The sequence below is a fragment of the Mesitornis unicolor genome, unplaced genomic scaffold (genome assembly GCF_000695765.1).
Source record: "Mesitornis unicolor isolate BGI_N332 unplaced genomic scaffold, ASM69576v1 scaffold16416, whole genome shotgun sequence".
In the NCBI taxonomy this organism is placed as follows: domain Eukaryota; kingdom Metazoa; phylum Chordata; class Aves; order Mesitornithiformes; family Mesitornithidae; genus Mesitornis; species Mesitornis unicolor.
The window spans coordinates 33,444-60,357 of record NW_010189188.1 but is presented as its reverse complement, the minus strand read 5'-3'; the positions used below and the strand labels follow the sequence as shown (position 1 = coordinate 60,357).

Below are 26,914 nucleotides of genomic sequence, written 5' to 3'. Positions count from 1 at the left end.
AAGAGTACAACTAATTTCACAGCCAGGTGAAAACACATAGCAAGTACATTTTCTTTACAAGGCTATATTTCTAACAAATAAGGGATGTTTCTACAACATATCACCTACTACTGAAGGTAGACAAATTAGTTCCCAAGACACTTTTTCCCTACTTTTAGCTACAGTCCACAGTATTGTACAGACTAGAAGTTTTATAGAATTATGCTCAAGATTTAAATATTAAGGTATTAACATTAAAAATGACAAAGGAAATCCTTAGCTGCACAGTGAAGCTAACATCCTAATCATCTTCAGAAAACTGTTCTAAGGTGGACAAAAGAAGAAAAAAAATGAAAATTTAAGTCTTTCACTGCTGTGTAATAAATATTGTTAAACAACTCTGAAATCTTTAAGTAAATTGAAAATTGGAACCTAAAAGAAAATCCAAGTTTACAGCAATATTGTCAAAAGCACAGAGACCAACCAGCTTCAAAACCATAAAGGAACGCACTCTTTTGCCAACTGACTTCTGACAGATCAACTCTGGTGACATAACTTACCAAGTCTGCAAAACTTGAAAAATGCATGTATATAGTACCAATTATGGGCTACAACTACCAAAATATATTCCTCTGAGAAAAGATTTAAATAAGAACACAGCCACGCTTTATGAGTTTTCACTGAAAAGTATTTAAATTTAAAGAGAACAGAGTTTGGCTACCACCGTTGCTAGAATTCTTTTATAAAACTGCCTTAGACAAAAGCAGTAGAAGACAAGCCTAAAAGTTACAAACAAGAAAACAACAGCAGATCAACTCAGAAAGGAATTTGCTTTCTGAAAAATCCAGCTTTGGCTGAAGAAATAAAAAGGGAATTCTACAGTTTAATCCTAACAAAACCAGGACATGTTTTTTTTAATGAAATCTGCATACAGATCTCAAATAAGATTCAAATAAGCCCTATCAGCTTTGGAGATGAGAAAATTACAGCTACAATAACATCAGCTAAACACATGGAAGTGTCTATTTCCACCAGGAGTATCCTTCAACTTTTCAGAGTAAATTTCTGTTCTGCAGTTGACTAGGTACTATGAAAGAAAATGGGATTTTCAGTTCTAACATATTTGCACAGTTTTTTGTCGTTAAAAAAATATTTAAAGAACGGAAATTAATTAGCAAATTTGTGGAAAATCTGGCAACATTTGAGAATAGTGGCAACCTCAGAAAGATCAAAGTATAACAAAAACATAGCATGAAATTAAGACAAGCAATATTTTTAGTGAACGTCCTCTCCTGTGACACGGATGCTTGGCACGTAAATCTAGCCAATAAGTATTTCTGCAGAACTTTCCATCACTTTTCAGTGTCAGAAGAATGCTGTCATTTTTGGGGACTTTGGCTGTCACAGCTAAACAGGTATGCTGCAACAAATGAAAAAACTAGACAGCAAATCTTGTTTACAGGATTCAAATAATGATATCAACAGATACAGAATCTCCATATTCGCACCTCTTGCGACTCATAAGAAAAATACCAAAACTGTACAGTGGAGTTTCTTTGGTTCTGACTGGTTTGGTCTTCTAATAACAGCTAAGTCTTCAGGTACTGGCTGAAGTTCCCATTAAGACAGATCTTAAGTTAAGCAAACTACTAATCATTCATCCCAACACAAAATAACCTGAGTCAGAAGCATTCTTTTAACTTCTAGTAGCATAATTGCACTGAATAATGACAGATTGAAGAAGATCAAGTAGTGTTTCTTATTAGAAGATCCACTGTGGCACCTCACGTTATCTTGCATTCATCATATGGCAGCATCAGAACAGCTGTGTATCTGCATCAAATGAAGGTTATACTCTCATACAGACAGACCAGCATACACCCACTTTTCTATATGTGAACAGGCAAGTTTACGTATTTTATTTAACTGTATACCATTGCTGTAGAAGAAAACAAGAGGGGCTGCGATTTATGCTTTTGTTCTGCAGAAAAGTAACTGATTTTGGAGGCTTTGGGACTGTACACCATGTCAGTTCTACTCCAATTACAGAAATGCACTCTTCTCTCAAACACAATGACTTAATCACATAAATTAATTATAAATTTGAGAAAAAAAAAACCCAACAAACAACCAAACAAAGACAACAAGATACAAGGAGCATCACAGAAAGACAAGTGTTGGTAAAAACAGCTAAGCATATGCATTCGGTGTAACAGGCAGGGTTTGGGTAGCAAAAGGCCTGTGCAGGAGGAGGTCAGGGACTGCCCTGTGCTGGTCAAAATAACTTCCAGCCAGCTCTGCAACCAACAAGCCACCACCCACCAAAATTTCAACCAGTCAGAGGAGCCTATGGTGCCTCTGAGAAAACATATTTAAGGAAGGGTAGGAGCTGCTAGGGGCAACAAGAGCAATAATCAGGGCAGCAAGGACAGCAGAGCAGGAGAAGAGAGGGATGCCAAAGGAAAACACCACAACAGAGATGCCAAGGTAAGAGCCCCTGGAGCAGGGGTGGAGAGGAGGCACTGGAAAAAGTACAACCTTAAAGGGACTGTGGCTGATGGAGGAATCCACGCTGGAGCAGTGGTAAGAAATGAAGAGCAGCAAAAGGAAAGGAACCTAAAGAGGTGTCCTAACGGGAGCTGAAGGCTGTTTCTTTAAGTGTTTATTTGTTTGCCTTTATTTCTCAATACCAGAATCACCGACTTTACTGCGGCCTTCCAGTTTCTGAAGGGGTACTACAGAAAAGCTGGGGAGGGACTTTTTACAAGGGCAGGTAGCGACAGAATGAGGGGGAATGGTTTTAAACTGGAAGAGGGTAGATTTAGACTGGATATTAGGAAGAAATTCTTTACTGTGAGGGTGGTGAGACACTGGCATAGGTTGCCCAGGGAAGTTGTGGATGTCCCCTCCCTGGAAGTGTTCAAGGCCAGATTGGACAGGGCTTTGAGCAACCTGGTCTAGTGGGAGGTGTCCCTGCCCATGGCAGGGGGGATGGACTGGATGAGCTTTAAGGTCCCTTCCAACCTAAACGATTCTATGATTATATTATTATTTCTATTAAAAGAACATCAGATTAAATTTTTGGCATTACAGTTGAGTTCTAAAGTATATCCAGAATTTCATCTAATTCCCCCCCCCCCCCGCCAAACATGGAGTATGCACATACGTAACAAAAACAAGTTTAACTTTGAAAATATCCTAAATACTCAGTAAATGTTTCTTTTTTTCTTGTGAGCAAATTTGCAAAAAAAGAATTAAACTGTAGTTTGATACGCCCAATAGAATATTTACAAAGTTTCTAAGAGGGAAGAGAAACAAGTAACCCACTGGGATAAAACCACTCCAACTTTTGAATGTTACTAATGATACATAACATAAGAAGTAAGAGTTTGTAGGTGCTTCTTAAAGTGCGTATGGTTATTCCTCCCCAGGTGCGGGTCCTTACACTTTCCTTTGTTGAACTTCTTCATGTTCCTCTCCACCCAACTCCCCAACCTGTCCAGGTCCCATTGAATGGTAGCACAGCTTCTGCTGTATCAGTCACCCCTCCAAGTTTTGTATCATCAGCAAATTGGCCAAGAGTACGCTCTGTCCCTTGATCCGAGCCACTGATGAATATGTTGAACAAGACTGGAGCCAGTACTGACCCCTGGGGAACAGCACATGCCTCCAAATAGACTGCACCATTGATCACAACCCTCCTAGTTCTGCCAGTCAGCCACAGCATTTCTCTCTTTCAAGAGCCAGAAGAATCTTGGTAAGAGGTAACTCAAACACTCTGGGAGCAAGTATTTTAGTATTAAGTGACTCGAAAAACCTTTTTAAAATTTCTAACACATGCATACCTCTTCACTTCTACTGACAAAATATATACACATTTCCTACTGCAAGTGTAGTCTAATGGAGTATCAGTTAACTTTCACAATATTTTCTCTATGTCATTAATAATAACCTCAAGACAGTCAAACAAATGGAGTTTAAAAATAGCTTATTCTTTTAAGTAAAACTGCATATTCACTGTGGGATAAAGATAAATTGAACTCACTTTGGGTTGTTTTATTAGGTCAACTAAATCCTTTACTTGATGTCGTAGCAGATTTTGACATTTCCACATTTCATTCAATGCTCTAAAAATAAAACAAAAAAAAGAGTTGTCAAAGTAATCTAATCAATAAATAACACAACTATCCCTTAAGAGCCTTAAAATCCTTTTCAACTTCAGACTCGGGAATGGGCTTATCACCCGAAATTTCATCACTGTGTGAGCAAAGGCTGAATGGTTCCTAATGGCATGATATGGAAAATTAATTGGTCACATTAGACTGGAACAAAGTGAGATTTTGAAGCAACTTTCATTTCAGATGCTTAACTACACTGCCTTTCAAAAACGCAGGAAGTAACTGATGTCTGCCCATAAAGAACTCATTTGTACAAGCTTGAAATCACTCTTCTAAAACATGCCGAGAAGGCGGCTAAAGCCCATGTTTAAGATTTTATCATCAAAACTGCTTCTTGCACACAGAATGCAGCTACTACATGAATAAATTGCAAAAAGCGGACATGATTAGACTTGTAAGAGATGCATTAGAGATTTTCAGCAAAACTGAATATTAGCACACTTTCCAGGAAAAATAACCCATATGGGAAAAAAAAGTCACAGCTTCATTTTTAAAACTTCCAGAAACAACAAGTAAAAAGTCAGTTCTATATAACTAACTGAAGGTACTATATCTTTAAAATGAGTACTGCTGAATGTGAAAACTAGAATTCAGACAACTTGCTTGAAATAACAAGTATTGAAAAGAAGCCAGTCTGAATTTTTGTTTATTCTATACTAAAAATTACTGGAACATGAAATTTTATTAACATACTATTCTTAATTTCAGTTTGTTATAGTTGTAATATCTTTAGGCATGTAATAGAAAAAGTGTAGGGGATTCAAACATCAGTTTCTGTAGTATCTGAGGGCTCCATGGGTTTAAGCTATTCTTTGAAATACAACATTTTTTCCTCGTCTCCCACATGAGAAAAAACAAAACTGTTATTAGACCTGTTCATGTACATGTACCCATTTTAAGGTGGAGAACACATGTAACATTAAACAAAGTGCATATCGAAGGAGGAAAGACAAATAAGTAATTCCTTCCCACTCTTAAGTCATCCTGGCTACTAAACTAAGAGTGTATTAGTTGAGAAGTTGTCAGATAAGATCTAGGGCTAGTCAATGTTACCATCTAGGCTCTCTCTTTTTAGACATAAAAGGACTAACATGCACTCAAGCTTCTTGCCAGATATTTGACAATACCTTTTTTTAGCTGTTTGTGGTTAAAAGATACCACGCCTTGGTAGAAAACACCCTATTAATTTATTATTTTTTCTTCTAAAATCCCCAACTTGAAAAATAGTTATTATTGCTACATTCTATTTACTCATAGCTTGTAACCTTTTTGTCCACTGGCTTAGGCTACTCATAACAACGTAGAACTAATTTACAATAATAAATGTATTAAAAACTATTTTGCAAGAACATCAAAACCAGTACATACTTCACAGCATTTGAATCCAGTGTTGCATAAAGGTAATACAAACATTTCATTCGTTCATTTGTTTCCAAGTTGTGAGGGACCATGTACTGAGCAAATATTCGTTCAACAAGTAATCTGAAAGACAGGATTAAGAAACTGTAAAGCAAGCAAGTGGTCTTGAATTGCTGAACATTCACTCAAAAATTCTCAGACCTATCTAGAGATTATTTGTTGCACAGAAAGATGGGGTTATCAAAGAATCTGAAGGTCAAGTAAATTAACTTCCAATACGACTCAGCATAAACTAAACAAAAATATATAATTACAGAAGATGTGCTGTTAATGGTAGCTGTTTGTGACATTTAAAAGATGACTTTATCAAAATCAGATTTATTCATTTATATAGGAATCAAAGAATTTTAAAGAAGGATAACTCAATTATCAGCACAAATATAGACATTATCAGTGAATTTCATTTCATGTAATTATTGGGAAAAATTTATGAAGTGACTCAAATTCATGGGCCTAATTTTTTTATATTATTTATATTACATGTTATAATGAAACCCAGAAGAAGAATTCAGGTACCAGTCAGAAGGAGCTGACTTCCCTCCACCCCTCCCCAGCCCATTTCTTTCACTTCCACAATAAAAAAAAAAAATGCAGGTACATTCACATGGAAAATGTCAAAAGCTTCTACTATAACATGGAAGTTCCTTATTTGGAAATATCAGGAATTGGGTCTGTCACTTACCTAGGAAAGACTGAGAAGAAGAAAAGAAAGAAAAAACCCTACACGCTAAAAACTAAGCCCATGTTGCAGTCTTAAATATCAAGAGGCCCAAGACTCTTGCAAATCGAGGTGAGCGTTAACAGAACCAAGTAAATATGTAAAAATAAAAAAAATCATGTCTGTTTAGGCTAGAAATGAGAAGAAAATTGTTACACACAAGTGGAGGCAGTGGTCAAAACCAAAACCCAGCTAGTTTAAGAAGATCCCAAAGTTCAAGAAAAACATGAGTGGGTGAGAGTGGATCTGAAAAGCCAGTCAGTTCCGTCCACTTTCATGGTACCATGAAATAATTGCTTATTTTGGAGATGACTGAGGTTGCAAGTTTTTGAAAGGACTTGTATGGTTTGCAATGCCATTCACATCTGACGATGCTGTGAAGGCCAAAGGCTCATTTCCAAAGTCACCAAGATGACCTTGATTAGTCAAAGTAAACTTGTTCCCAAACAAGTTCCCCATGTGCAGTCATCTATTTTTCGATACAAAGCTACAGCTGGTATGACAGAGGCACTGCTTTCACCCCAAATCCAGGACAAGGCTCCAATTCATGGCTATTATCATACAGAAAAACTAACCTTCTGCCAAGAGAGGTGCCTTAACTGTTGTCACTACAGCTATGAGACTTATCTTTAAAGCAAACAGGAACAACAAATCTAGAGCACGTATGTTAAAGCAATTTTACTTACTGAATTTTAACACGAAAGTTAGCAAGCTACTGAAATATAAACCAAAAAAATCTTTACTGAAAAACAGGTCTGTGTAATAAGTCACCACACTTGTCCACAGAATTGCCTAGCTTTCACGACTTACCGGTCATCAATACTGTTTTGATAATATATATGAAGAAGTTTATCTTTGATCCACGATATCTGTTTTGCAGCTTCTTTTCCTGCTTCTGATTGTAATGAATATTTCTTGTATATCTGTGCAAGTCCCATCATAGCTTCCTTCCTCACTCTCCACTTGGAAAAAATGAGAAAGTACCCAGTTTAGCAGTTCAAAACTCAAAACTGAAAAGGCTGCAGAATTCTCTGGTAGGTATTTCCTATTCTACACTAAAACAAAATAATTAATTTACAAAAAAGTTAAATTGAGTTTCAAGTGTAACGCTTCTTCATTAGGACATATGTTGCATCACATCTACTATGCTAAACCTTTCAACATTAGTAACTACTATGCAAGTATGCCTCTTCAATTTAGAATTGTAAATTTAAACCAACACTCTCTCGCAGACCTTTACTGAACATTTGTGATAGCATTGGGCGTGCAACTGCGGGAAGTGTGTCGCCAAATGAAAAAAATCAGGTGATGTTAATTTTAAGAGTTTGCCATCAACAGCCTTGTTTACCATGCTTTAACATAAGCAGCAAACCTAATAAATTTTACCAAATAATGAAAAGCAGCTAAACTAAATTTGAAGACTACTCAAATTTGAAAGCTACTACACTGATTTGCAGTCTTTCAACAATCTCATTAAAGCAGATAAACTAGCAACCTCTGATGGTGGAACATATTTCATCAGTAATCTACAATACATTTTGGAAGCTGCTTGAAAACTTTCTTATTAAAAACGTTAGAATGCTTTACAAAGGTCTCATTTTACTTAAAAATTTTACTAAAACTAGACAACTGGAACAACATTGTGATGCTCCAGCCTTTAAGTAATCATACTGTCTTAAATAAAAATACAGCACAATGAATAATGTGGCATTCCAGTAAGGGGCAAAAGATGCCTCAATCAAATAGACTGCTTCAGAATTTTTTGCATTATATTGGTTTTCATTAGTCACTTTAAAATTAGTTTAGCTTTTTTTTAGAAGCACTGCTTTTTAAAAAGCTGAATTACAGTCTATAAATATAATGCACAGCCATTGCTAGAACTAATTATGTCTTACCCGCTTGTCCAGTGTTCGTTCTCTGACAAAATTAAGCAGGTGATCATTGACAAGCAGAAGATCTTTCTTAGCAGCAGTAACTATGGATACTATAACATCATGCCTTATGGCCTCTTCAGGATCATGTGACCTTACTTTAAGATATTCTGGAAAAAAAATAGAGTAAGTAGTTCCCTGTAAGTACACAACTTCAGCAACTTTTCTATCTCTAGACAGTACTCAACAGACAAAAGCAGAAAACATCATTTCCTACTGTTTTATCAACAGTAAGAAATCAAGTTTTCTTCAAGATCAGTAAAACTTTTTTGCTTAGAATATCAAAATATTTATATTTCTGGCATCACAAAAATAAAAATCTAACCTCATAATTCTTATTTTTATTATTTCTTATAATAGTTAAGCTATGTCTACATTAGAAATAATTAAAGCCCAACAGAACTGTATCTGCAAAGCAGGACGGACAGTGCTGAGAACTTGATATCCACACTGTACACATTGTGAAGCCTTCCTTTAGGCTACAGGCTACTCTTTTCCAGCAGACCCCACCCTCTGTGCCTGCTGGAGTACGTAAGTTGCACTCCGGATCACAACTTCTGTGTTATCCACAAGGAATCTTGTTCATGTGCTCCAGGAACACTTCACAGTGTGAACTATTGTAAGCAGGGACAAATCAAGAGACGTACTTCAAAAGCATGCTCTTTAACCAAGCTATAAGGCTAATTTTTATTTTAGTTTATTAAATTTATAATTAGTTTTCTAGACTATTTTGGCCCATCATCACTTATTTGGTAGCATCAGTAATCTTACACTATCAATATTTTAAGTTTTCTGCTTATAAGTGTCAACCACGTTAGCTATCTATTGTAATTTTAGAAAGCTGACAGAAAATAAAACGGCAAAGCTCATTTATGCTTTTAGAAGCACATACTTTGGGTTACACAGAAGCATAAATGTGTAGGAAAAAGTAAACAAAAGTCATTAAAATCACTTGCAGAGCATACATCAGTGAAACATTGAGAACATTAGGAAACATTGAAAACTCGAAGTTTACTCTGAATGAAATAATGAGAGGTTACTGTTCTCTTATTACTGTTCAATGACTAGTGAAAATTTTCAAGTCTCACCTGAAACACTGCACATTAACATTTTTGGTAAGAGACACAAGCATCGAGAAAGCACATCAAGAAATGAAACCGGAAGTTATGAAATTTGAAATCCAAATAGGACTTTTTTTTAAAGAAATAATGTTGTTGCATAGGAAAACATAATAAACTAAAACAAATGAAGAACAATGCCATTGCACAAAACAATTTTGGTCTCAAACACCAGTGAGTCAAAAAAATTTTTCAACAATTTTACCTTGATAAGCAATGTGAGGAGAAAGGAGGGGCAAACAAAATTACATTTCCTAGAAGACACTATTAGAGGGGGCACACAGTCTTTTTGCAGTGTAAAAAAAGAAACCAAACCAAACCAAACCAAAAATAAGCCAACCCCTTGAAAATACCCTCTGATAATCGAAGAGGAAACAACCTTACCATTCCATTAAGGAAAGGTCCAGAAAAAAATTTAGTTTAGTTTTTTTAAAGTTGGCTTAACAATACCATTAACTACAGAATGACTCTAGACTGTCTGTATTTGTATCTAACTTGACCAATGCTCAGCAAGCAGGAGAGCAATCCTATGCACTTAACAGCCCTTTTAATTCCCTCCTTAGAGGAAATGGACAAAGATATCACCTCCAAAGAATTAGTTTATCAGTCAGGAGGAGATGCAGTCTCCATACACACTTTGGAGGGGAAAAAAAAAAAACCCTCAACAAACTAACACATTCTCTTTAACTACACTTGTTTCATTAAGACATCAGGCGCAACAAACACTCCTCACGTGTATCTATGCTTGTTGCTTTCTTCCTACAGAGGTCTTGAATTATGGGCTGTGTTTGATCTGAAGGAGCAGGAACCTGCAGCTGCGGTCAGTTACAAAGACTGTTTTCGTGTTTTAGATAGTGGCTGCATAATTTTTTTTACACTTTTCAGCTATGTGGAACTGGAGTCTCCACAGTGCACCCTAATTAATAAATGCCATGACCATTATGGTAGCCAGGCTGTCTTTGCCCGATCCCATGGTGCTTAATTTCAACAGTAGTTGGGAATTCAGCTGCTGTCAGAGGGAGAGCGAGCTCTCAGGTTAAAACGTTCTTTATTTACAATCCCCTTAGCCTGAGAAGCAGCACTGAAGGCAGAGACTCTGCGACTTAGAACTCCAACCTCAGTCATGTCCCCCACAACATTGGATAACGTTACTTACGTTTACATCTAACCTTCTTGACTTTTCCAGGAGACTTAAGTTGTATTTTAACTTTACAATAAATGTGGTACCTGTTAAGTCTTTTGCTAGGTCGGGATGGTTCATAAGGCAGTGACTTGCAAATTTCACACATTCAAGACGAATAGGTACATGGATATCATTAAACCTATTTAGAAACAAGACAATGCATTACAACAACAAAAATATCACTTCTATCAAAGCCATTAGTTTATCTAGCCATCTCAAATACCTCTGAAAATATTTTTTATGCTTCCCATGCACAGTTACATGCATGAAACATCTCTGATTTCACGGTATTAAGTAGACTGTCTTTAGCTTTAGGAAAAATGCCCATTTATTAATTCCTGTTCTGAATGTGAAGAGAAATGCCCTCTCCTGGTACACATGAAAAACTCCCAGGTAAACAACTATTTATTAGAAAGATGTCTGACATATTTTAACCACTTTTTCTGTAATGCTCCACATAATTAACCATGAACTATGTATCAGCAACTAAAAGTTTTATAATACTGCAATATTTGTCCCTTCATTAAACTGTTTGATAGACAGCAAACAAATGGACATCTAACACAGTACAAATTGCTTCTGAGATAGATCACTTCAATTTCTGTAAGATTTCCTTTTAAAAGGCTGAATTAGGTTTGATGCTTGAGAACCAATATTTTTTCATGTTTAATTTTGATAGAAGTAACTTTATAATAACACCATTGACGTAAAGACAGTTACAAACAACTCTCTGAAAAAGTTAACTACATTTTCGAGTTATCAAAATGTTTGGTTTTAAACAAATTAAAAATCAAATTTTAGAACATTAGTGCTCTTGCAATGCTTATTTATCAAATAAGAGGTTTAAAGAGCAACTATGTTGGTAAAAACCAGATATGTTCAAAACCAAGAGATTCTAAGAATGGTTCCTTTAATAACAGAGCTGTTATAACTTAGTTAAAATCCTCAAAAAAATTAAATAAGTGTATGTGATTCATAACTAGTTGAAAACAGTAATCATGAACAACAGATTGCACACATTCCCACTGCTTCACGTTGTTACACAATCAAGCGCTTTCCTTTCAGCCCAATTAGATCTGGTATTTCTCGATGATATGAAACATCTTTAAATAGTTATATACTTTCAAGCAAAAGGCCTTCCTTCAATTAAGTTTCCTGTAATTTTAAAAGTAGCATTTTCTCGAGGACTTTGGTTTTAATATGGCTGAATGCCAAATTATAAACTACTGTATTTTTAATAAATTTATAGAATTTATCCTCATTTACTCAAATCAAAAACATTTTCATCATTGTATGACACTTAAGTGTCTCCTGACTACAAGCTCCAACTATATTTTCTACCTCAAACTGGCAAAATATCTAAAAAAACAAAAGACTAAATGTGTTTACAGCATTGTAAATACTACATCTCTCTTTTAAGGCACTCTTACCATTGAAAAAAAATTGAAACAGGTATACAAATACTGTACACATAAAAGCCTCAAAACCAGTTCTAATATCACCTGATACTGCAAACGTCATTTGATGCTCTTTTAGAGTTAATCCATTACTGAATATTTTCACTTGTGAAGAAATTAAACTATTCCTTTTTCTTAACAATAGCAATGAAGGTAGTTAAATAAAAAAGAACTAAAAAGGGATGATTTGTAATTGTTCACTCTGCAGAATCACAGATGCAGCAGACGTATGTAAAATCCCTTTAGCATTATCTGCCAGATTACAGATACAGCAGCAGGAGGCAATTCACACTTAGCTGTGGCACTTTAAAAAAAATAAAAGTTGAATTATACTTCATTGAATGTTTTTCCTCCTCCTAGAAGGGAACTAAAGCAGCATATACCTCCCCAGGTAGCACTGCCAAAGTGGTTTGTTTTGAGATGCCAACTCTGAATCCTTCGCCCCAAACATTTTTGCTAGAAGTTTTACGACCTGCAGGCGCTCTTCGTTGTCATTGCTCTGTAAAGTGAACACATTGTTTTTAATTAAGAAAAAACCCCAAACAACAAAAGCCAGTTCTGCTTTGCACAGCTTTCACAGCAATACGCTTACACACCTCCAGAAGTATCATCATACAGATTAATAGACTTCTCTTGTATACAAATGCGTATCTCAAGACAAAAAAACTTCAGAATTATTAGGAGAAGACAAAATAATAAAGGCAGTGGGAAACAAAAGGAGACAAAAAGTAACGTGAGCAGTCTGATGAAAAATACACAGATATATAAATCTTTGTAACTCTTATTTACAGCTAACTGATCCTGTTAGGGAATCTGGTATGTGCCTGTGCACACTTACAAAAACTCAAGCCCAACACAAAACCCACAGAACTCATGGTACATTTGTCTGCACAGAAAGGTTAACAGTGCTCTAAAATAGAGTGTTTAATTACAAATACTTAGCTAAAAAGCAAAAAGTAGTTTTCGGAAAGGAAGTTTTCAGAGAACATCAGATTCAGCACCCAAGATACGAGATGTACAGGAACTGGCCCTGTATTTAAGCCTATATTTAAAAATGCTGAGTTACAACATACACTCTTCTTTCATATTCAGAATTAGCACTAACGGAGATAACGCAAGGCCTTCTCTCCAGTACATTTTTATCATCACTGGTTTGCATTACACTTGTTTAATACAACACACAGCATTTGAAGCTCAATATACACTTTGGAAATGTGAGCTAAAATCTGTGCAATTAGCAAGTACTTACTCTTCACCATTTTTTTCCTTTGGCTTATTAAAGAAAATAACTGACTGCAACACTTCTTTGAAAAGAGAGTAGCTAAAATTAGTTTATATTAACTAGATATTATTCACTCCTTACGATGTCAGTCTTCTCTCTGGTAATAAAGAGAAGGGCTGTTTAAAATACTATTCAACCACCTTTGACATTTTTATGAGTTCAACATCACCTTCTGAATGTGAACAAGAAATAAGAGCACAATGTAGGTGTCAGAGTTCTCCAATACGACACCACAGTCTTAAAGACCAACTATTTCTCCTAACTCAATACCATAAATAGGCTGCAAAGTTTGCCAGTATCCTTTTAATTCAGCTTCTTACAACAGCAAAAGCATTTGTAAAATCCTTAAAGTAGCAGAGCAATAGAAATCAAAGATGAAGAAGTCTCTAACACTGATACATTACTGCACTACAAAAGACTATACTTCTTCCAAATGCACTTTAGTATTCAGTATTAGCAGCATTAATAGTAAACCTATTAATACAATTGTCTGCATTTGACTAGTTTTCCAATTAAAATCCAGGCACTTCTACAACCTCCTCCTCTTAATCTGCAATAAACGGTATCTTTCCCTGATGAATTTCAACTTGTAAGTGTCCATTACATTACAAATTCTTATTCTGTGCCCTCATGGTTAAGATTATTTTTTTTGTAGCCTACACAAGTCCAATCTCCATTACTCACATCCCATCCACTCCTCCTTAAACCAGCAAAATATTAAAGACATTAAGCAGCTCTGAATTTCTCTAAGTAACCAACAATGATCCAGAGCAAGACACCCCGAAGAGTGGAGGGGCTGGGAGTACACTAAGCATTCAACTGCTTAATTACACAGCCAGAAATACAGAAAAAAGAAGAAGGGCATTAAAAAACCCCCACAACTAAGATATCCTTAATGAATTATCCAAAGAAGCAGCTTTCACTGTATGAGCCACTAATCCAATTATAAGAACCTCCACTCATGTTTGTAGTCCTGTTTGTAGAAACAATGAGTATTTCTGATTATGGATCAAGAGTACTTGGTACTTTCTAAATTTGTACCCAGATGTTGGTCTCCTTAAAAAATTCTTATATAAGCTCATAAAGGCAATAAAAAAACCCTAATCTGTGCTGCTTAAAGGAATGCATCACTGCTACAGTCTCTCTCCTTTATTCTACTTGAATCTCTACTTTTTCTAAGGGAAAAAAATTAGTATTAAATTCTCCAAAAACCTTAATCCTTCTCCATTGTGACACATTGTACACATCTCCATTGTGTATCTGAGAAGTCACATCCTTTACCTCTCCTCTTCAGTATAATCCAGCACTCCTTACGTTTAATAGTGTTCCATAATGACTTGTCAATAAAAACTGACACTGAACACTGATATTTTTGGTTCCCCACGCGTGCTCCCAGCACACAGGCAGCTGCTCTTTGCCTTGATATCAGGGTCTGTCACTAACGACAGCTGAAGTTGGTCACATTATCACAGCACCAATGATCTGGGGGGATCTGGGTGCAGAAGCAGACACATGACCTGAAACTTGCCAAAAATTTCAACCACTATGTCCAGGAAGAAAGGCAGCTCTACAATAGTAAAAGTACACACTTATCTTTATTTTACTCATTACATCAAATTATCTTAGTAGGATGGTAAAATAAAGACCTTAAAACACATAAGGGTTGTTTCCCAAATACTCTCTTCATGGGCTTTTCATTCTCCTGAACATGAAAATGGTATTCACTTTCAGTAAAACCACTTTCTAAAAATCAAATACTAAATTCAAATATTCAAATTCAGTTTCCTTTACAAGCTTGACCCACACAACAACACATTCTTACCTTCATTCTCTCCTGCACCAGTAATGCTCCTGTGTCAGTGCTAGATCTAAACATACCACCTTAAAATGCCAAGATCAGGCACAAAGGACTGACCCTCATAGAAGATGTTAAGTTAAATGAGTTTCAGTGTGCATTCTCCTGCTAATCCCCCAGACTCCTCCTTACTTCTACCAGTAAGAAGCAACCACAATTTAGTATAGCTCTCAGAGTGATAGTTAAACAACAATCCTTTTCTGCCACATGAGAACATAGGAGCTTTTCTTTACAAAAATCTATGAAAGTGTGGTTGGCTGACCACTGCCAAAAGCCAAACACCCACCCCGTCTCGCCTTCACTCTCCTCTCCTGTACAGAGAGGGGAAGGGGAGAAAATAGAAGGAAGGTTAAAAGGCTCGTGGATCAAGACAACAACAGTTTAATAGGTAAAGAAAAAGCTGTGTGCACAAGTAAAGCAAAAAGAGAAATTCATTCCCTACTCCCCATTGGCAGGCAGGCGTCCCGCCGGTTCCTGGAAAGCATCGTCTCAGCATGCATTGGGAAGACAAACACTGTGAGCACAAACACCACCCCCCTTCCTCATTCTTTCCCTGAGCTTTTATTGCTGAGCATGTGTCCCCTCTCAGTCTCCTGCCCTGCCTTAGCCTATCCATGGTGGGGGAAGAAAGCCTTTCCCTGTGCAGGCACTGTTCAGCAACAGCCAAAACCTTAGTGTGCCATCAACACTGCTTTAGCCACAAATGTAAACTATAGCACTGTACGGGCTGCTACCAAAAAACCCAACCAAAAAAAACCCCAGTCCATCTGACTGAGACCCAAAAGGATAACCAGTTTGTCCACTTCTGTCTGGTACGTACCATGGCACAGCACACACCTGACTGCATTTCAATTCTCTTCAAACACACTTAAAAGATTCCTGGGGTAGATAGAACAGAGTAAAGCACACAAAAGCTGCACATTTCAGTGAATACCAGTTACTGCCAGCAACCTTTAATTCTTCATCCAAATCAACAAGTACAATTCTCACAGCAGTTAAAATTACCTGGCATCGTGACCAAATCATATGGTCACTGGTTGCACCAAAATGGCAAGGTGCTTGAACACTAGGTGGCCACATTGTTTAGATCCAAAAGAATAAATATGCACAAGAGTGTTACTGAGCTCTAACAAGCTCCATACTGACAGGTTCATAACCCCTCCACACATGGTTATAAATTATTTGGTCATTGACAGGAAAGCCCTAGGATTTTTCCCACACTCATAGAGAGCCTAGATCTTCTGTAAGGTCCTGATCCCATGAAGATAAACCAAGAAGCTTTCTGCCATGAAGAGTTCAAAAGTAGTTCAGGGAGATGGAGAGCAAGAGATTTGGATCCTGTCACAAAGGGCCACAGCACACAGACATTTGTTCCTGTCCTCAAACTCCCATCAGCCACAGAGGCTGAGAACAAGGCAGTGGAGATTGCTCAGTGAAAGCTCACCTGGTTGGGGAAAAAACCACCACCACTTCATTATCAAAACATACGATAAAACATTTAGAAGCAAAGAAATAAGATATTACAGAGAAATTCTGGTTCATGTACAGAAAAGTTGCTGACACCAGGAAGAATCAGTTTAAATCAACAGGATCACCATCAGAGAAATACCCAAAACACCCATCACTGTGAGACCAAGCATCCTAATGCCAGCATGAAACATGGGACAAATCCCTGAAAGAGCAAGTCAAGAATACTGAGAGCTTTTGGTGTCCTCCAAGAACAGATGATGGTTCTCAAAACTGGAACAATCAAGATCAAGAGTGTCCTTTTACACCTTTTTTTCTTTCTCCTTCACTCTAACTAGAAGTTATGGAAAGGAGCATGACAGCCCTTGCAATCATGAAACAGGAGTACATTCAGCAGACTGCACAGGGTCCAGCCTGTCCTCAGACAGAACTCGGTAGTTCTCACAAGCCCAGGCAGAACGCAGACTCCCCATAAGCCAAGCACATGCATAGAAGAAGCCGGGACATGACTGCCCACTAAGCAAAGTTACAGTTCTGTGTAGATTGTTAGCTGGAGTGGTCAGCAGTTGGAGATACTGGGCATACAAACTGCTGACAATGGAGTACTGTTGAAATTTAATCAGCTTCCAGCAAAGCAGGACTGAGATCCAATTTCTGCAATGTTGTGCGAATTCTAAAAAATTGCCGAGTTGTCTCTTTTTGAGGATTGTGTAGCGATGGACAGCAAAGACCCTTCTTAAGCAGTAACGGATATGTTCAGCATTACTGAAGCATGTATTCTAAGACAGAATGATAGTTTTTCCAATATGGCCACTGTAACACCATGCACTGTATTTTATCTACAAATCTTTACATTAGAAATAAGTTGTTCAGCAATCTCACCCAGTGAATCACCAGACCTTGCATCCAAGTAAGCAGAACCAAAACGTGCCATTTACTCCATACCAGAGATGTACTTTTAAGCTCTCTTATGCAGAAATGACCAGAGGACAGCACCAAAATGGCATACAGATAATGTCCATTGGCACCTGATAACACAAGACTCTGCCACACAAGACAACCAGGGGTCATCAATTCAGATAAGCCAGACTAAAAAGAGTCCAGAAGACTTGATATAGCCCAGCATGTCTACAAACAGCACCACACTTCCGCATTCTCCCAGAGAAGTGTGCGCCAGTCCTGCAGCATGGCCTTAAAACTCCTGAAAAGCTATCAAAACTCAGCACGCCTTCCTCCCTTGTCCAAAAGGCAACAGGTTATCTAAAAATGATCTGTCCCCCGAAGATTTACAGAACAACTCTAATCCACTCCATCCAAAGATGTTACTGGCTGATAACGGTTCGCATCAGCCCGCTAAGCTCCAGAAATGAATGATGTTAAAAATAAGAGCAAGGTGACTGATGTGACACTTAAGTCTCTGGCACCTACTGACCTTGGATAAAGTACAGCAGAACACCTCCCAGCAGTGCCAAACAAGAAAATGGAGGAATGCGGGCACAGAATCGAAGAGGCAGCACAGAAATACTTCTCCATCAGCATCCATATCTCTGTATACTCAGCTCAGTATTTCATGTTGCTCCAGAGGACATCATGGTGGTGGTGCACATCTCAGCCTCAGCAATGTTAATCCAAATTAACTGACAGGAATGAACATCTTGCTTTGGGTGAAGGAAGCAGAGCTGGAAAGACTACCCTCAGTGTAAACAGACTCATCCTATTCACCAAACAAGATCCATCAGTAATGATGAATTCTTCTCTTTAAGCACTCAGTAACAGTAAGCAAAGCACATATATCATTAGAACGTACAAGTGGAGTTTCTCAAGGAAATTCCTTTAAAGTTTTTAAACCATATTATCATTCTTCCAAGAATTCCGGTATTCTCTTGTTTGGCTATTAATTTCCCACTCTGTTGCCAAATGACATCCCAAAAAAGTGAAGAATTATTTTTTCAGGTTGTCAGTAATCAAGTTTCATAATATTTGCCTTTGGAAATCCCACATCACATCACTTTTCTTATATGGGAGGCCTAATTGTTATTTCCCAATTTATTTTGAAGTCCTACATCCTACGGAGCTGACCTTCATTGTTCTTGAGGTTTTGACATGATAAGACCAGTAAAAAAGATAAAAATTAAACTGTTTAACATCTGTGTTAAAGTAAACATCTACCACTCTCTACTGGCAGAAAGCTGTTTTAGACAATGTCAAAAGAATTTTAGAAGAACAGCTCTTGAATAAAATGGTTCAAACTGCAGCAAAACACAATATGCTTTAAGAAACTGATTTATTTGCTTTACATTAAATTTCACTGAAATTATCAAAACTACTGGGTGCTGTTCAAATTCATGCAGAACTTGTCAAATTTACACCTGAAAATATTTTTTTAAAGCATCGCTTTAAGTGAGCCAGAACACTCGGTGTCTTGCTCAGAGGAAGTCTACCATGAGTCTACTCCATCTGGCCAATTGTATTCTTTTACTCACTGCTTTTGAAGCCAATTACAAAGAAAATGAACATCTTCAAAAACACAGACACCAATTACCTAATTTATCTTTGAAAAGCACAGATCATATGTCCACTTCCATGTGTTCAAGGCATGCACGATGAGATCATTCTGACACAGCCTGACTCCTCAAAACTGACAACGCAACAGTTGAGATTGCCACAGCTTTCCTTCTCCATCCTCTGCATTAAGAGGTGATACAAGCCTCTTTAGGTGCAAAGCTGCTGTAGAAGACCTTGGCATACAGTAACTGTCCCACTGCCCCATAAGCATTATTTGAGTACTTGCCCCTAGAATGTGACCTCTACTATCACACCTGTATATTCAAGAGCTGTACCAGACAACATAAAAAATAGGCATCCTTGTAAAATTATGCATCTGACCGAAATACAATCTAAAAATTCTACTTAAATACCCAGTAGAGAGCCCACGGTGAGTGAGCTCAGAAGACAAGGCTCTTAAACTGTAGCATGGATAAAGACACAATACTACGTACCAAATCCAGAAAAGCCAAAATCATCTAAGTCAAGCTCTGAATGATATGCAGAGCTCAGTGAAGTTCATGGTTATTGTATCATTAACTTTAATTGACCTTTATTCAAAAAGACATCTACTCACTTCCATATTTCAATATGGACTACCAAGCATACTTTTCTCCTTTATCACCCTAAGGCTTTATCAAGTTGACAGGGATATTCCTGTCCAGGTACTTTTCATTCAAAGCAGCAAAACACAAGCTGCCTTCTACCATAACCACTCTGAGTTTCATTGAAATCACACTCTTAACACACTAACATACTTATTTACCCAGGCATGAATTAAAAATGCTTGATGCTAGCTGCTGCTTAGAATAAAGCCACAGCTGTTGTTGTAAGGTATTTAATCATAGCTACCAGGTCTGCATAAGGACAAACTTGAGTAGATCTCAGAGAAACCATAGGCTGACCATATTTCACTAATATTTCAGAATGTTCATCATAACAATACCCTTTTAGCCACAGAAAGATCTTAAAGATCTTAAAGACCTCTCAACTTATTTAGAATCACAGAACAGTTTGAGTTGGAAGGGACTTTAAAGCTCATCCAGTCCAACCCCGTCATGGGCAGGGACACCTCCCACCAGACCAGGTTGCCCAAAGCCCTGTCCAGCCTGGCCTTGAACACCTCTAAGGAGAGGGCATCCACAACTTCCCTGGGCAACCTGTGCCAATGCTTCAGGATTTAAACCAGGATTACCCCATTTCAAATAGAGGTTTTTTTGTTTTTTTTTTTCCCGTAAAATATAGATCAAACTACAGTTGACACTCAATAGGACAAAACAGGTATCTATTATTTGTCCTTATAACTTAAAGCATCAAAAACACACACCTGAAGCAACAAAATTATTCAAATAGAAGCTGTTCCATGCCCTCGGAATAGCTACAAACTGTACCGAGTTCAAAGAGACATCAAGGAATAAGAGCAGTAAGAACGTAACTAATTATCAAAATGTAAATGTCTATTGGAAACATTGTTAAACTCCATCCTACAAACCTCAAATGTGAGCCACCTTACCCTCAAGAGTTCAGACCACCAGGAGAAAACTACACTAAGGATGAAGGCAATGAAAATCTTGATCTGGTAACATTGTCCCTGCTCACTGCAGGGGGGTTGGACTGAATGATCTTTAAGGTCTCTTCCAACCCAGTGCATTCTGTGATTCTATGAAAAGCAACAAAATGCATGTTCATAATCTAAAAAATTAAATGCACTAAACAAAGAACAGAAATGCAGACATGAAAAAAGGCATCATAAATAAGAGGTACAAAGAAAACATGGAAATGTTTAGGGCTGAAATCACCCAGTTGAAACCAGAAGTTTTGGCGGGGGTGGAGGGGAGATTGGTTGACAGCATTGGGCTGCTAAACTTGCTGATTCCAATGGTAAAACAGGATACATGGAAAAAAACTCAGTGAAATACTAGAGTCAATGAAGGAGCAGGAAGACCATTCAAGAACCTTAATTTCTAAATGCACCTAAAGCTGGAAAGGTTACTGCAATTAAGGCTATGAAAAAAAAGGATATGGCAGCAGTAAAGATTCAAAATATTTAATAAGAGCTGCAGCAGTACTGTTTATAATGGAGTGCAAATCATAATTGTTCACCATCTGTAAGAACAGGAATTAAAGGCTGAAAAGGGTCTACTTTAAGACATCAAGCAGTAAACCAAAGCCCACTTCTTTAGGAAATGGGAATGGAAAAGATATAACCATTTAAAACAACTAATCCCAACAAACGTATTGTGTCTACCTAGCAACATTAGTGAAAAAATAACAGGCATGAACAAGCCACTATAATAAATATTACAATGAGCCAAAGGGTCTACAAATCTAAAAATCTGTCCTCAATAATAAAAACACATTAAAATTTGTAAGTTGCCCACTGCACATTAGCCCTCAAATTTAGTAACACAAACTTGGTAATACAAAACTAATAACATTCCCCACTTCCACAGAAACAAATAGAATAAAAGTAGTGCAGAATAAAGTATCAGCTGTTATACAGAATTTCTCCAAGTGATAGAGATACTCTGAAATAGAAAAGTACCTATTAAACTAGATAGCTAGCACTATCTATCCTTCAGACGTAAGAAATAAGCCTGAAAAATCATAAAAGTCATTGTAGCATTGACTACAATTTATAGCCCAGTGCTCTGTTTCTACCTGTCACAGGCCCTCAGTTTCAACAAAACCATCATCACATCAGTTTCCACTACCATGGACCCCAACTTCTCCTGACAAAAGCCACTGTTCTGAACAAATGTAGTTCCTCTGCACAAGTACTTTTAACATATTAAATGTCTTCACAGTAAACACAAGAAACAAAACAGATCACATTCTGAAGTCACACACAAAAAAAATCAAGTTATTGCTTGAAAGATACAAGGGGAAAAAACCCAACAAAAAACCCCAGACAACCAAAACCAAACAAAGAATCACCAACCAAAACTCAAACACTGGCACATATTCACTGTAGGTTAATGCACTCAAAGTTAAAATTACCATTTTTGAGGACTTTTACGATTTTTCCTTTATATCTAAAACATCATCTGTGCATTCAGTGAGTATTAGTTTTACGTGCCAAATAATTTTATAAACTTGTCAGTAAAAAAATCCTATTAGTAGTCAAAGCACACATTTCAAATATATAGAAAGCAGAAGAAATGTTTACCTTAAGTTTGAATTCAAGCTGTGGTAGAACAGAAAGCAAGAGGTGGCTGTCAATATTGTACAACTCCAGAATCAGGTCGAAGACGTGCTCTGACAGGTCACTAATCGACGTTTTACCAAGCATGAGGACCTGATTGAAGAACTGGAAAATAAAACAGAGAATAGCTCAATAACAAGAGTATATATACACTCTTCTAAATCCTATTCTTGTCTACCACTAAATCTACCTGACATTCTAACATTTAGTCAAAACAAGGCTGAAACAACTGCCTAATTACTACAGTGTGCAGTTGACAGGCTAAAGAGCTGCCTGTAAAAGTGTCAGAATTAATAACTGACTTGCAGAATTTTTATTTACAAGCAGCACAATGCAGCTGTAAAGCAATTATTCTTTCTTGGTAAACCTGACAGGTTTGATGGGAACTTCACAATTCTCATTAAAGAAAACACTTTCTAATATCAAATATTAATTCTACACTACTTTCAACTATAGCCTTTCATAATAGATGGGTAAGAAGCAACTAAATAGCAGTAAACCAACACCTACTTGTAAGGGGGAGGACACAGTTTGCAAAATTTTTCTTCTCTTTGGGTTAAAAGAATACAGAAATGTGGCTAAACAAACTATACTATTTACACCTGCCACTAAGAAAACAGAATGCACTTAACTGGCACTTCAGTTTCCTATTGTCAAACTTGGGACAGATGAGCATCGTGACCCTCTGTACCTGACAAGGTTAATCATATCAGTAAAGACACTAAAAATGTGAAAACTAGCACTTCTTAAGGTTACAAAGTGAACCCCAGAAGTGTTGCAGTAGAAAACATCAACAGTTTCTAGTAATAATGACTAGAAAATAGCAGATAAGTGCATTTCATTAGAAGTTAAAGACTTTTTAGAAAGTTTCCTTCTTCTGCATACAGTTGCCAGGAAGGAGCACGCTCCTGGTAAGGCAACCAAATCCCACTGTGTCTTCAACATATTTTAAGGAAGAAAGTAACTTTCAAAACAAAGCAGCCAGAGAGCACAATATTTCCCACTTGTGGAAAACCAAGAACAGAAGAATGCACGTACAGACCTTCCACAGGAGGAAGATTCCTATTGTATAGATTTCCTTAACACCCACAAAACATCACCCGGTTTGTAATCTAACCTTACAGATGAACAACATTAAAAACATGCTCCCACACAGCAATACTTTCCCAAACAACAGATTTGGCTAACAGGTTTGGAGTAAGAGTTTTCACTGAAGAATTTTTTTTTTAAATCTTAGATGGTAGCCTTTTTCCAAGTACCACAAGTGTTACAAGTCTGAAAGCAACAACAACAACAAAAAAAACCATCTTTTAAAAATTTCTATTTTTTTCAAGCTTCTGATGTTTTGGATAGCTGCCATGAGACCTGCTAAATCCTTAACTACTCAAAAACTGTAAGAACTTTTTCTACTGTGAAGCTTAATTTAGAGCACACTCCTGTCTGATCTCTACTTCCTCTCATCCCTCATCTTCTCTTACAAAGTCTACGATGTCTACACTCAAGTTGGCTACAAGCCTTATCCACTCACTGGTTTACTTCCTTGCAACAGCACTAAAATTCTGCTCTATCTTCACTTCTCCAAGCCTTTCAAAAGTTTCACCTCCTCACTAGCAAAAGAATTGTGCCACATCTCCTCCACAAGAACAAAGTGATGATGTATTTTTGCCAGAACAATACATTAAGTATATTTGGTCTTCCAGTCACATCAAGCATGGAAGTGCAAGGTGTCCCAAGACAGCAGAAAGTAAACTATCCATTGCATTTCAGAAACTAAAATTGTTACGGGCTTCGTAGTTTCTATATGGTAAAGAATTAGACTCAGAGAGGCAGGGTATGCAGTGCTTCATTAATACAAAAATTCTCTCAGAACCACGGAGTTTCTTAAAAGTTATTTTGCAGCCCTATTTGACTATATGCAATTCATTCTTTTTATAGTACAAGTCAGTTAAAAATATATTGATTTCCGTATTTGTTTGCAGTCTTCACTTACATTTGTAATGTATGGTTCAATTGCTTGTGCCGTCCTCTTTAGTAAAGCCTTTGCCAAATCATAGGCTTGCTTGTTTAAATTCTGTGAGGAAAAAAAAACAACAAAACAATTTCAGCACATGCACTGATCTTATAAACAGATATGAGAACTTAAAGCTACCACATACTAGAAAGTGTATTAAAGAAATAGCTTGTTCTTTTTCACACTTTCAGTAATAAAAATAATATAGTAAAACCAAACCCAGTCCAAACAGAACTATGTAGTCTCCACTGGTATTACTCAGATAATTCTTTCCTGGAAAGCTGAGGCTTACTTCTTACTTGCCTATTTAAGCCTGACACTCAGTAAAGATAGTTCCTGCATTTTACTGCTGCTCCTTACTAGCTTTCCAAAAAAAACCAAAAAACAAAACACAACCAAAAACCAAACAGGAAAGTGATATAAAGCAACATCAAGGCATTTGCAGGCACCACAAAACCAAGACTCTGAACAGGACTGTGGTAGAAAAGTACAATTCTGTCCTTGCGTCAAGCAGCACCTGTGAACCACCATCGCAGTCTCTCCATAGCATCTCCCAAAGACACCCTCAGTCTGTTTGACTGAGATAGCAAAGAAATTTAAAAAAAAAAAAAAAACAACCTAGAATTTCAGTGCATAAGCAAAAAGGAGTAAAGATTACAAAGTAACACAACTCTAATATAAAGAATAATTTAAAAATCGCCCACAACATTCTTATACCTCTGTTTATCTAATAGAGTTATTGCTCATGCATTGCATGCATTCCGCACCCTCCAGTTGCTTTCTCCTTTCTCTGAGTTCTAAATCACAATTATTTTTCAAAAATTTTCAGAAGAAAATGCAACTCGGCCCTTGTGACACCCACTGCAGACTTGACTAACTTATGGAAAAATGAAGAAAAAGTCTTCATTACAAGAAGATACATAGTCTTTTAACAGGCCAGATCTCTATAAAAATACAGTGCCCCCAGTTTTGATTAGTCTCTGCAACTTAAAAATACCCAGCATATTCCACTTACAAGACAACAGTATAAAGGGGCAGCTTGTGGTCTTTCAAGAACTCTATGAAACTACTACAAGCTTCTAGACAGCAGTGGGAACAGATTAACATTTTCTGTTAAAATTAAACAAAAGATGTCTTTGACTTCCCTACTGACAGAATTAAGTTAGGTAACTGAAGTCAAAAGAATATGAAGATTCATTCCTGAAGTATCTGTTTTACTCAGAGATACTTCAGGATAAAAATCTCAATTCTAGAAAGACAGCTGAATGCTTACACAAGACGGTAACATCTCCCCTTTTCTAGTCAAGATACAAGGGTCACCACTGGCGGTCTTTATAAAAATGTACAGCTGTTCTATGTCCCAGAATAGTGAAGGCTCTGAATGCTTGATTGCTCTTTATGGTTAACACAAAAAGAAAAACCAAACCCATAAACCATTTCCACCTGTAGCATTTGTTTTTCTGTTATTGAGCTAGAGTTATGATCATTCAGGAAGTAAAAGGCGCAAATAACTGTAACAAGGAACGCATGACGTGTAATTCCTGCTCTCATCCTTCTTGACTTTCACAGTTCGATGCCACCAAAACAGAGAAACTGCTTTCTTTCACCTGGGTAAAAGTGATGTGCAGATCACGAGCAAGATCTGATTTGCACAGAAAACAAGGCAGCACAGCAGAGTTCCACCAGGCAGATCAGTTTTGATTCACATTAATTCCAGTTTCACAGAATCACAGAATTATTGAGGCTGGAAAAGACCTCTGAGATCATCAAGTCCAGCCTATGCCCTATCTCTACCACATCAACTAGACCACAGCACTAAGTGCCACATCCAGCCTTCCCTTAAACACCTCCAGGGATAGTCACTCCACCACCTCCCTGGGCAGTCCATTCCAATGCCTGACCATCCTCTCTGTGAGAAGTGCTTTTTAATATCCAGCCTAAACCTTCCCTGGCGCAGCTTCAGGCCATGCCCTCTCATCTTGTCACAAGTTGCCTGGGAGAAGAGCCCGAACTCCACCTGACTACAACATCCCTTCAGGTAGTAGTAGAGAGTGATAAGGTCCCCCCTGAGTCTCCTCTTCTCCAAGCTGAGCAACCCCAGCCCCCTCACTCTCTCATTCTAAGACATTAAGCCACTAAAGGCCAGGCAAAAGATCTCCTAACGCCTGAATGTTTGCTGAGATAAATGCTAGAAGTAGCTATTTGCAACCCTGATTAATGTATTCACATTGCATTTAATTCTATCTAAAAAAGCTGCAAAGAGAGGAAAAAACCAGTCTAGATCACAAGTGGTTAAGGAAAGTTTACTATATTTTTTCACGCCTCACACACTTGATTTAATTGTGTCGATAGCCAGGGCCCTTAAAATGACCAAACAGGTCAAACTTTCTGAAAACAACAGTGCCAAAAAAAAAAAAAAGGTCTTAAAAACAAACAAGTTTTCTTCTCCCTTTTCCAGCTTCAGGACAAAAGTAGAAACTAGAAAAAGCAGCATTGCCTTAGTTGAAATGACAACAGGAGCAACCCAGGCCATGACCAAACAGGTCCAAAGATCTTTTTACAAAATG

At 37.3% G+C, this 26,914-nt stretch overlaps 1 protein-coding gene across 1 annotated transcript in view; it reads right to left on the bottom strand.

Moving 5' to 3' along the window:
- Positions 1 to 26,914, bottom strand: part of PDS5B (PDS5, regulator of cohesion maintenance, homolog B (S. cerevisiae)) — a 53,129-nt gene that overhangs the window by 13,512 nt on the left and 12,703 nt on the right. Inside the window, exons 6-13 of the mRNA XM_010185988.1 lie at positions 24,327 to 24,407; positions 22,301 to 22,441; positions 12,367 to 12,482; positions 10,571 to 10,665; positions 8,190 to 8,335; positions 7,105 to 7,256; positions 5,526 to 5,639; positions 4,025 to 4,106 (exon numbers count right to left, since the gene is read on the bottom strand). Of these exons, the coding sequence (XP_010184290.1) occupies positions 4,025 to 4,106; positions 5,526 to 5,639; positions 7,105 to 7,256; positions 8,190 to 8,335; positions 10,571 to 10,665; positions 12,367 to 12,482; positions 22,301 to 22,441; positions 24,327 to 24,407 (927 nt within the window). The remainder of the gene's footprint in view (positions 1 to 4,024; positions 4,107 to 5,525; positions 5,640 to 7,104; positions 7,257 to 8,189; positions 8,336 to 10,570; positions 10,666 to 12,366; positions 12,483 to 22,300; positions 22,442 to 24,326; positions 24,408 to 26,914) is intronic.